The sequence below is a fragment of the Zingiber officinale genome, chromosome 1B, assembly GCF_018446385.1.
Source record: "Zingiber officinale cultivar Zhangliang chromosome 1B, Zo_v1.1, whole genome shotgun sequence".
Lineage (NCBI taxonomy): Eukaryota > Viridiplantae > Streptophyta > Magnoliopsida > Zingiberales > Zingiberaceae > Zingiber > Zingiber officinale.
The window spans coordinates 150467052-150479076 of record NC_055986.1 but is presented as its reverse complement, the minus strand read 5'-3'; the positions used below and the strand labels follow the sequence as shown (position 1 = coordinate 150479076).

Sequence of the window (12025 nt, the reverse complement as noted above, 5' to 3'; positions counted from 1 at the left end):
AAAAAGCACACTAAAAGTTTTTCGCCCCACCCCAGCCATTTATAGGTCCTAACAGTAAAAACAATAATTAGGGAAGAAAGCTTAAGGTAACAACACCATTTTAATACTTTTCAACATGGGAAATTCCTTTGACGATAATAAAAATAAAGAACACCCTTTTATATTTTACCCTAATAAATTTGAATTAGTCAATAAGTAATTGATTAATTCCTTCATGCAATCATGCCTCTCAATTCCATTATGCATGCATCTCATTAGTTCCGATCGTGAATATATGTGTTTATATTATTACATGTATTTGTTCCATTGCATGAGCATATTTGGCATATATTCATTACCTTTAAATTGTTTTCATCTATTTTTTTGTCCGGAGATTTATTTTTTACATATTTTTACAGGACACGAACTTAGACTTTGAAAACTACTCGAATCCTAATTGATCTCTATCATCTGCAAAGTGTGGCTTATACAACCTACTTCTAAGATGGAAATAATTGGTGATATTACACTTATATGAGCAAATGCATTCTTTAATAGAGAACCATGGTATTTGATGCTATGGATGAGTCTTACCCAACCAATCTCTTGTCATTTTAATATTGTCTTTGTAAAGAAGATTACCATGGTAATCCTCTTGTCAATAATTTAACATTCTTAATTTTCACTAAAAAATAAGACTAAATAGGGAGAGTACCTACTCATGTTTTTTGAAGTTTTAACCATCCTTAGACACAATTTAATATCCTTTTGACAGTGTCACTATCAAATGGTCATTGATAGAAGTTACTCTAGTCAGGACGATATAGTGTCTAGCACATGAGATGTTGTCATCATGAGGTCTGAGATTCGAATCTCGACAAAATCGAGATAAATACCTCCCTTATGTACTAGTCACTATTCCAAAGGCTAATAACCGCTCGTGATTTACCTCCTCCGTGTTCGTCCTAGGATGGGTTGGCGGGAGCGCTGAGGGCGAGCGTATTCGCCTATTGCCACCATGATAGAAGTTACTCCAAAAAAAGAAAGATGCTTGAATCTACCACCTCAAGTCACCATCTAAAGGGTCAAATTAATACACAAAAAGCAAAATCACCACCATGAAATGAAAAACTACACAATCGAACTCCCACAAGTGAAACCAATATAGAAAATACCTTGTGTGCAACCAATGAACTCCTTTCGAACCACAATGATAAACACAAACACCCACTGAAAAAAAACAAAGATCAATATAATCTGACTTAGCCTTAAAGATACATCACGAAAAAAAATCAATTTATATGGTATGATAACAAAAGCAAATAGAAATCTAAATAAGTCTATCCTCATTGTGTACAAAAACTCTCCTAATATTCCTCTATTTAAAATTGATGGAGAATATCTGACATCAAATGCTCCTTGGGCACCAATATTCTCTTGAAAATAAGACAATAGCAAATAGAATTTAATTATTTCAAAATTAAGAAATCAAATTCTGAGGTTTTAGTCTCAAGAATCTCCCTTTCATCTTTTACCAAAAGAAAAAATCACTTAAGTTGCTCAATAATGTACCAACAAACACACCCAAAAGCGTCAAATCTTTCTCGAAAAAAAAAACTGGGAAAAATTCATCACTCATACCTTAAATGACCATGCAACTATGAATTGATTATCACTACAACAGGAGAATCTCCCTTTTCAACTTTAAATGATCTGGATATGCTCTTAAACTTGGTGCTTATTTCAACAGAGTATGTACCATGATATCCTCTAAACTTGAATTCACCTGAAGCATCAATCTTGCCATCGGCATTAGATAACCACTCATTCTTCAGAGCAAGGAACCGTTTACCAGCTTCATTTATGTCTCCTTCTGCATTAACTAAATGAGAATGATCCCTGCAAGTGAACAGTTCCCAGAAACTCCAAAGCATGACTCCTTCAATAGCAGGATGTGCAAAGGCTTCTCGAAGAACAACCTCCAAGTCATCTGCTCGAACATGTTCATTTACTGCAGAGACATCTAATTCAGTCAACCATATCGGGAGACCTAATACTGCCAACTTGTCCAGTGCATCACATATGATTTCTCCAACTGGGTGACTAATGTGACATTGTATACCAATCCCCCCTACAGGTGCACCAGATTTCTGTAAATCAAGTATTTGATCAATCAACCTTTCAGGTGTCGACTTTGGATCACATCCATCTTCCACATTGTAATCATTAACATAGAGCACAGCAGATGGATCAAGATGATGGGCTTCACGAAACATGTATGCTCTGATATCTTTTCCAAGTCTATCTTGGAAGAATGATCCATGGAGCATCTCATTGTTAACATCATAGTGCTTAAACATCCCTCTATACCTGGTTAGTAACCCTTTAAGGCGGTTCTGGACAGCTTTCATCAGCTCAATATTGCTCAATGATCTTAGCCATGGCTGGACAGCATCCTCTACCTCCCAAAAAACACAGTGGCCCCTTGTCTGTTTTCCATGTTTTTGACAGAAATCCAACAACTCATCTGCATCTTTATAATTGAAATGTCCTCTCTGTGGCTCTGTATGGTACCATTTCAATTCATTCCCAAATACAGCCCAATTAAAGTTCTTCAAAAAGAAATCAACAAATTCCTCATTCTCAATGTTCGATCTACTAATACAAGCCCCAATAGGAAAGCTGTTCTCAATTTGATGAATCTTTAGAGATGCACCAGAAAGATCTTCATGAAATCCTATAAATTTAAGGACAATATCCTGCTTCCTTATCTGCACATCAATGTATGAAGAACTATAAAATAAAAATGTCTTTCCGATACAATACTAGAATTAGAATATGGAATTAAAAGGTATACAAAATAAAATTGTAAATTATAGCGATACATCAAATAAATGCTAGAAATTGGTATAAGTACCTTGTCAGCTTTTTCCTTAAGAATTTTATATCTTGTCTTCCTATTAACAGGAAGTATCTGTGCTTCTGACATCATCAAGTCAACACCTGATGGGGGTCCTTGAGCATGAACTACTACTTTGGATGGTTTTTTCTCAACCCTGAATGATCCTCTAATCTTGTACCATCTATCATTATTTGCCTCCACTTGTCCCCCATTAACCCACTGATTGTCTATATTAAGTGCTATATTCACATTCTGAGGACCACTTGCTCCTGAACCTAGACGAACCCAAGCAACAACTTGGTAAGTAATATGTAACTTAATCCTGTTTGTTATTATCTGGGAAGGGCCCATCCATGTTTCTGTGCGATTTGTTGTCAGGATATATCTCTTGTTTTGTGGCTGATAAAAACTGAGAGAATACTCCACTGGCGAGAAGCTCTGTGGATGAGTACAAATGCTCAGCTTGCATGAGCCTAGAGGATTCCATTGGTTAAGACCATCAGTGAGACTGACGTTTCTGATTACATTAGCATCCTCTGAATCAACCTGCAAGACAGCATGTATCCTCAAAAATAAATCAATATCTTGTCCATAACCTCCCACTCAGTCATGCTTGTATGTCATTTCAGGATAACAAACACCAAATGAAACTAGTACTCATAGCAGGGATTTGAGCAAAAGAACATGACAGAACTGAGAGTGAAAAGAATAACAAAATTGTTATGATGCTGGCAAAGACCGAAGGTCCTTATTAATTAACCAAGCATTTTCAAGAAATAGAAAATTAACACAGTAAAAAAAACATGTTAGATGGACTCAGTGGTCGAGTTATACCAACCTCAGTAATAGGTGGAACTGAACTTCCAGCTTTTATTGGTCGCCTCACAACTACACTATCGACGAGTATATCAATACCTGGATTTGGCCCTTCTATAAATAGAATGGCTCTTGAAGCAACACCATTCAAAAGAAATTTCCCCTGCAATTGTACCCACTCCTTGTCTGATGCCTGAGTTCTTTTTAAGCAATGTTTATTCTTAGGAAAAATGTAATCACTTATGCTTTTTCTTCAAAAGTAAATCACTCAAATTTATCGTAGTGTGAATGTGCCAAGGAATAACAAAATACAAAGGTGAGAGAAATCTTACTTAGCAATGCCAATGTACTGTTCCCGACCATTTGGAGACTGAACCCATAGAGTCAATTGAACACCAGCATTATTAGTATGCCCGAATATCTGAACTAGAGCTGTAACTTCATATGTGCGCTTTCTGACAAATCTTCCAGTTATCTCTTGCTCAATCCCATTCCAGTTATGGCTTCTCTCAGTAGCTGCAACAAAAAACTTTCCTTTGACAGGAAGTATTTTTCCATTGCAAAGAGAACTGCATAAGGTAATCTTGCATCCTCTTCCTGACCAATTATTTAATCCATCTTCAAACTGTGGATTATGTACTATATGTTCATCATTATTTGAAATATCTTCATCATTACTTGAAACCCGATATGTAATGACTTCCTGTCATTATATGGAGAACTAATCAAGGAAAGACATTTTTGAATAAAAAAACAATGAAGCCATGGCATAACAAAATGAAGCAGATAGTAAGCAATAGGCAACCATTTGAATATATACTAGAGTACAATTGACTTGTCCAATTTATGTCTCTAATTAATTAACATTTAATTATTCTTACAAAATTTATTTGATTCCATTTGAATTTAATTTGAGCAATGGGATCAAAGTTTAAATCTCATTCTGTAGTAGAGTACTGATCTCCATTCCACAATTTAGGGGCGGTGCCATGCTGGCACCAGCAAGCTTAGAAGTATTCAATTTCAGATGAACTTTATTTTGTTGCCTTGTTTTCATTAAAATTTAAGTCTATAGAAAATAATAAAAAAAACATTTGAATTAGAATTTTAGAGCAGTAACTCAATTTATTAAGCATCTCAACTACATTTCAACTGAGGTTAAAGTATTATTCAAAAAGCAAAGTTTTGGTGGCTAGCTGGAAGGGTACAATTTTGGCACTATGTTGTGATGACACTCTGCATGCTTTAATTTTGATAGATGAATTTTGATAGATTTTACTCTTTCAATACTCTTTGACTTAGTTTATATTTGATCAAAGACAAATTTGGTAAAGAAACTAAAAGTGAAACAACCGAAATGATAATTATATTTCAGTTTTCCAAGTAGAAAAGAAAAAAAAAATTACCTCACAAACAATAGCCACAGAATCTATGAGAATGTCAATACCAGGATCAGGCCCTTCCAAATAGAAAACTACTCGTCTTGGCTTGCTTGTTAGTGAAAAAGAACCTTCCAATTTCTTCCAGCAATCTTGAGAGACCACGATCCTGAAACAGCCCAATGGATCTCATAATTGTTAGGAGAAAAAGGATATATACTAATAAAAACCTAGTTCCTTTAACCTGTATAAAATGGAATACCTCTCAATAAACACATAGCTAAGAGAAGAATCATTCTCTAATTTCAATGTTGCTTGAACTCCTGTTGTTCCATGGAGATCTCCATGAACAGCAACAAACACTGTTACATTATACTTTAAACCAGCAGCAACCTTATCAGTGATATCTTGCTCTAGACCTTGCCAATTCTCACTTCTCCGCATCACAACAGCATAATTATCCCCAGATAGAGGTTTCACTCCATTCAAAAAATTAGAATTTCCTGATGTGACATAAGCTTGGCAACAATTGGGATGCCATGACTCAAGACCATTTAAGAAGTCATGGTTGGATACAATGTTCGGTGAACTAGTCATTCCAACTTTCTGCTATAAAAGAACTCGCAGATGTCATTCTATATGAACAATCCATATAAATATTTCAGAGAAATGCATCTTGATTAATGAAAACAATAGGACAGAAGTAGTATCTTGATCAAATATCTCTTTTATGGCACTAGTGCTTCAATGGGTATAGTGCCTATCGCTTGGAAATTCCTTCTAAGATTTTGGTAGAATCTCTCTTCTACACTAGATAGAGGAAAATTGGAATCTTTCTCTAAGCAAGTACTATGTCACAACACTTCGAGTGGTGAAGCTGGGGTTCTGCTCCATCCATAATCAATGCTTTTAGTAAGCCTAGAGGAGAGATGTAATTGGGAATACATCATGGGCTCAATCTGAGGCAAATATTAATGAATAAGAAGCAAGGTCATGACCTTCAAGTTGCTCTAGAATAGACAACGGTGATCTACAATAATCCTTAGACCTAGTAATAGTTTGGAGCATAGTTTAAAATTTCAAACCATATTAAAGTTTTGGTTTATGACCTAAACGATATAGTTTTGATATCGTACCAATACAGTTTCAATACAAGATGATAAATTCCGCTTGTGCCACCCAGTATGACACGAAATTTTAAACCATAATTTGGAGCAAGTCTTCTTAATATTGTTAGCAGTGTGGGGCTGGTGGGAGACATGGGAATGCTATTTGTATTATAGTACAAGGGAGAGAGGGTAGATTAGAAGAATAGGAAGGGTTTAAAATAGAGCAAGAACTAGATATCTTTGTTGGTTGTGCAGTAGTTGCTAAAATATACAAGGTACACTTAAAATTTGTTAGGGAGGGGGCCATGAATACAGCGGTAGTGACTGGTTCCACAACTACTAGCTTCACTATGGTGAAAAGCTGCTCATTAAGTATTGTTGACAACTAGGAGCAAAGCAGGAGTGACTATGTAAAAGGCATAAGTATAGATATTGGTTGTTCTCTTTAATGAGCCGGGGGGGTCTCATCATAAGTCTCTCTCTTCAACTCTATCAATGTTTAGGATACCATAGGTGGCATGCAATCATCAACTTGCCAGACATAATAAGAATGGTATTGCGGAAGGTGAAAGTATGTTAAGGAGGCAATTATTCAAGCGAACACTTCTCAAGATACCAAGGATCTTCATGGGTCCGGTGAATAGGGTGGTCCCCTCATTCTCCATAAAAGGAGTGCTTGGCTTCCTCTATTGTTCAATCTACTAGGGTATTGAAATCCCTAGCGACCTTGTTGTTGGGGTTGCAAGGTTGTAAATATAGTCCCACATTGAAAACACATGGTAAAGATCATGGGTTTATAAGAGAAAAAGATATCTCTATTGGTGTGAGGCCTTTTGGGGAGAGCCTAAGAGCAAAGTCATGAGGGTCTAGGCCCAAAGTGGACAATATCATGCTATTATGAAGATATCTAAATTTTTTTCGATCCAACAATTGGTATCAGAGCCCGGACTGCCAGAAGGTTTAACCGCCAACTGTGCACAAGAGCTATGGCCTGATTGAGCCATGTGGGTACAATATTGACCTCGAACAAAGAAAGTGGGGGCTCCTATATTTGGATCAAGAGGACCAAACACCAGGCAGGAAGTCCTAGTAGGTCGGGTGGACCGAGGGGCAGAAAGTCCTAGTTGCGGCTAGGCAAGGAAGTCCTAGTAGGTCGGGTGGACCGAGGGGCAAGAAGACCTGGTGGGTCACGGATCGGACATGGGAAGTCTGTGGTCCTTTGTTTGAGGGGGGGATTGTTGGGGTTGCAAGGTTGCAAACATAGTCCCACATTGAAAACACATGGGAAAGATCATGGGTTTATAAGAGAAAAAGATATCTTCATTGGTGTAAGGCCTTTTGGGTAGAGCCCAAGAGCAAAACCATGAGGGCTTAGGCCCAAAGAAGACAATATCATGCAATTGTGGAGATATCTAAATTCTTTTCGATCCAACACTTGTCTCCAATAATGCCAACAATGTCATTCAATATGACAAGCATTGACAAAGTGATTCTCTCGAAAGCATTTAATGCATCTATTTCACAAGAATTTCCACACATTAAATGTTAGTGGTACTTGAGAAGTTCCACCTTACTAAAAGATTAGAATTGATTTGGTGGTAAGTCTGTAGTGGTGTAACAGTAGTGGTGCTACATAACCTTACTAGTGTTGTGGAAGGTAAAGGTATGTTAAGAAGGCAATTCTTACACTGGACATTTCTCAAAGCACCAAGGATCTGCATGGGTTTAGTAGATAGGGTGATCGCCTCATTCTCAATAAAAAGAATGCTTGATTTTCTCTATTGTTCAATATTCTTCCAGTTATTAAGATATTGAAATTCCTAGTGACCTCATCTCCAACAATGGTGCTGCAACACCTCTATTAGCAAGATTTCATTTAATTTGATTTGGTGGCAAGTTTATAGTTTGTATGAATAAATGTAGCAACACTTCTTTAGAGCCAATTATACTAGAAATTGCAGTTTAAGCTAGTGGGAAAGTTAGGTTCCCTCGACGCTAGCTTTATTGTGCACAAATAGTGGGGAGGTTGAACTTAAAAATTCAAAGTTAGCAACATTTTGAAACTTCCATTAATAACCTTAGATCATTCATCACTAAAGAACAATGTATTAGATGGCCTAATACAATAGATTAGGAAATAGTTTGTGAGAAGTTTTAAGATTTAAGAGTTTATTTTCCAAGACTTTGGAAAACAAGCATTGTAATTTTAGGAGTCGAAAGTCATGGTATCTTTTAGGTCAATAAAAATATCTTTTAATTTAGAGAGGCTTATTGGGATTATTGTGTTTCCCAATTAATGATATTTTTATTCAAAATTAATTGGTATTGATTCAATAAACCTAGCATGTTCCTATGTATTACTCAGTTTTTAGTTAATAAATTTTTTCTTCCATTATGTAAGGGTTTTTCCTATGTGTGAGGTTCTTTATGTCTTTATGAGATAGTTTATCTCTTTCATCAATTTTGTCTCAATTTTTTGCATGATTTAAGGGTTCAATTTAGTGTTGCATCAATTTGGTATTAAAGAGTCATCATGTTGTGTCAATTTGATATCTGGGTGTTATTGTGCTTTATCAATTTGAAATCAGAGTCAAGTTTATCTTGTACCAAATTAGAATCAGAGTGTTCTTATACTATATCAATTTGGTATCAAAGTATTCTTGTATTACATCAATTTAGTATCAACATCTTGCCTCTCCATTTGTTGAATGATACTACACTTTTGTCATAGTCACCTATAGCTAACATCCTGAAGTCCAACAAGAAGGGCAATAGTCATTCAACAATTGCCAAAAAAAAAAAGGCGAAGCATTCTCCCCTCGGCCTCCGCCACGGGGGTGGTTATACAGGATGTAGGGATTTATGTCCCACCAGCCCTGAGGTGACCCCTCGATCTGAAGTGGCAAACCTTCATCCAATTACCACCTCAGCTATTTTGGTTTTATACAGGATGCAAGGATTTACGTCCCGTGGGGGCCAATAGTCATTCAATAATGATGTCATTAGACGTGATTTGGTCAACCACCACATGTCCCAGTGGAATGGCTTGGTGTCAGCCTAGGTTGAAGCAAGAGAAACTTTCATATGTAATCGAAAAATTGACTCTGATTGACTATTACAGATGAAACCAAAATCCAGGACATATAGAAGTTATATATACAGAAATGCTAATGTACATTAGTTTAATGGGTATTGTAGGGATAGAAACCTAGAAGCAATGGTATTCCATGGATTAGAAAGTTGCTTGGAAATTGTTTCCTAAATCTTTCTTTCACGATAAGCAAAATTGATCTATTTACTAGTTAAGGATAGACATACAATTATTTTGTTAAGCTTAATCTACACAAATGGAGTAGACACTAAAGCTTATTGCTATCGCTTATTGAGATAAGGACAATTTCAAACCACCTTCCATATGATTATTTTTTATGATGAACAATTGATGATTGCATGTTCAACAAAATGTAGAAAAGATGACACAGTACTGAAAATATACTTCCTAAAAAGAGTCGGATCATAAATCATAGTGGCACCTAGTCAACTCTCAATTAGCCTATTTAGCTACATTCTTAATCATGTTTGACACCCCAATGAGTGCATCGTAGAAAATTTCCAATATTCATGGATTGGATAAATTTAGTCTCTTTTATTCAAGATAGTGGAGTAAAGAGGAAGAATTAAAACAACATTAAAATGATATGCCAACAACATGGAAGTAATCATAGCTAAGCAACATATTATCATGTTCCCAAGCTACACCGAACCTGAAAAAAAATGTACCTATGGATGAAGCAAATGAATGTTGAATCAAAGAAAAAGGCCATTTGGAGAAATGAGAACTATAAGTGAATACACAAACTGAAAAAAGAATTAGATTTGCAGTTTTTGCATAGAAAGAGATGTACCTCACAAGCAATAGCTACAGAATCTATGAGCAAGTCAATACCAGGATTAGGCCCTTCCAAGTAAAAAACTACTCGCCTTGGGTTGCTTGTTAGTAAGAAGGAACCTTCTAACTTCCTCCAGCAATCTTGAGAGACCAAGATCCTGAAACATCCTAATATGAATCTACATAATTCTCAGGAGAAAAAATATATATAGGCAGAAAATTAACTAGTTCCTTAGTACTGTATAAAATGGACTACCTCTCAATAAAAACATAGCTAACTGAAGAATCTAAGTTCTCTATTCTCAATGTTGCTTGAACTCCACTTGCTCCATGGAAATCTCCATGAACAGAAACAAACACTGTTACAATATACTTTACTCCAGCAATGACTTTATCAGTGATATCTTGCTCCAGACCTTGCCAATTCTCGCTCCTTTGCATGACAACAGCATAATTACTCCCGGATAGAGGTTTCACTCCATTCACAAAATTAGAATTTTCTGATGCAACATAAGACTGACAACAATTGGAATGCCAGGACTCAAGCCCATTTGAGAAGTCATGGTTTGAAACAATGTTTGATGATTGGCCAGACAGTGAACATAGACTCATTCTGACTTTCTGCTAGAAAAACTTGCAGATGTTATTCTATAGGAGGAGTGATCCATATAAGAATTTCAGATAAATGCATCTTGGATTAAAAAAAAAAAAAGGAAAAAAGCAGGGTAGAAGTAGTATTGTGATGATACTAGAGATGAATTGCAGTAAAAGTAAATTGAAATGTTTCTATTTCATGAATTTGTAAAGTATAATCTAAAGTAACAAATCTAAATATTCAAGTTCCTTATATAAATGAGTGCTGATCATACTTTAACCAGGGAAATAGGAGGCTAATATCAGAACAATTTCATGTTTTCTAACCATTGATTGTTCAAGCCGTAAAATCCCAATCACCAAAAAATCCCATCTAAACAACATAAGAATAAAAGAACTGGAAAAAAAAAGGAAAACGGAAGCTGGATATTACCTGTTCAGAACCAGAAGGGAGGGAATCTTCTAATTCCTATATGAGGTGTCAGAATTTAGAAACAAAAAATGTCTGAAGCGATATGAAACATAAAGGGGAATATCGAACAATAAACACCTGGGAGCCGCTTGCGTGAAAGCTGCTACCGCCAGGTTGCGGATTGGCCGACGCCTCTGTAATCTCCTATGAGGAAAATCATGATAAAAAAAAGTGAATTAATGAATTAAAGCAGGGATATTTTACTCACGATCGGATTTGGTGAAGATTTGAGGTTGGAAGGCGAGGAGCTTCTCTCGGGTCGGCAACAGAAGGCAGTGAGACACATGGAAATGTGATTTTTGTTTTTTCCTTGAGCTTCTGCTGAGACCTCCAACTGATCGCCAACCATTCTTCGCTTCTGCTCGTATTCCTTTGCTTTGAAGGAAACGAATTGGCAAAATGCCAAGAACGTCCTCCAGTTTTAATTTTCTGAAATAGACCCCTTACCGATTTGATTTTCCCAAATCAACCCCTCCACCGTCCCACCCTGCAGTTTCACTATACTAAACTAGACTGAACCGTGTAAATACATTTAAAAAACACTAAATTTATAAGGAACTCTCACTGGCATACTTACATTTAAAAAACACATAGACTCTTTCCACATTTAAATTTTTTCTTAATCCATTCAAAAAAAATTTATTATTCTCAATTTACATTATCAAATTCAATGTGAGACATAGATATATTAAGGAAGCTTGCAAGAGTATATTAATTTTGACTTAAAGTGATTCAAATAAAATTGATTAATAGACATAGAAAATTCTAAATAATTTTAAATCAAAACTAATATACTTTTGCAATTCTTCTTAATATATCTATGTCCTCAAATTTAAATTTAACCGTGTAAATTAAAAGCAGTATTGAATTTTTGAATTGTTGGTG

General features: G+C 35.9%; 1 protein-coding gene across 6 annotated transcripts; it reads right to left on the bottom strand.

Annotated features, from left to right (window-relative positions):
* Nucleotides 1–744: 744 nt before the first annotated feature.
* LOC121984981 (endo-1,4-beta-xylanase 1-like) lies at nt 745–11516 on the bottom strand. 6 transcript variants are annotated; one of them, XR_006113037.1, is made up of 13 exons: nt 11349–11516; nt 11219–11284; nt 11102–11137; nt 10331–10695; nt 10091–10232; nt 5339–5685; nt 5104–5245; nt 4030–4400; nt 3720–3897; nt 2897–3427; nt 1621–2750; nt 1155–1209; nt 745–1056 (listed from the first exon to the last, which is right to left on the bottom strand). XR_006113037.1 is itself a non-coding variant. In XM_042538192.1 (11 exons), exons 1-11 carry the CDS (start codon nt 11487–11489, stop codon nt 1638–1640), a joined length of 3432 nt encoding a protein of 1143 aa, XP_042394126.1. In that variant the 5' UTR covers nt 11490–11516; the 3' UTR covers nt 1424–1637. The 6 variants fall into 6 exon arrangements, 5 of the variants coding, with proteins under 5 accessions (XP_042394126.1, XP_042394134.1, XP_042394143.1 ...); XM_042538192.1 differs by lacking the exons at nt 745–1056; nt 1155–1209 and having other exon boundaries at nt 1424–2750; XM_042538200.1 differs by lacking the exons at nt 745–1056; nt 1155–1209 and having other exon boundaries at nt 1424–2750; nt 5339–5682.
* Nucleotides 11517–12025: the final 509 nt, after the last annotated feature.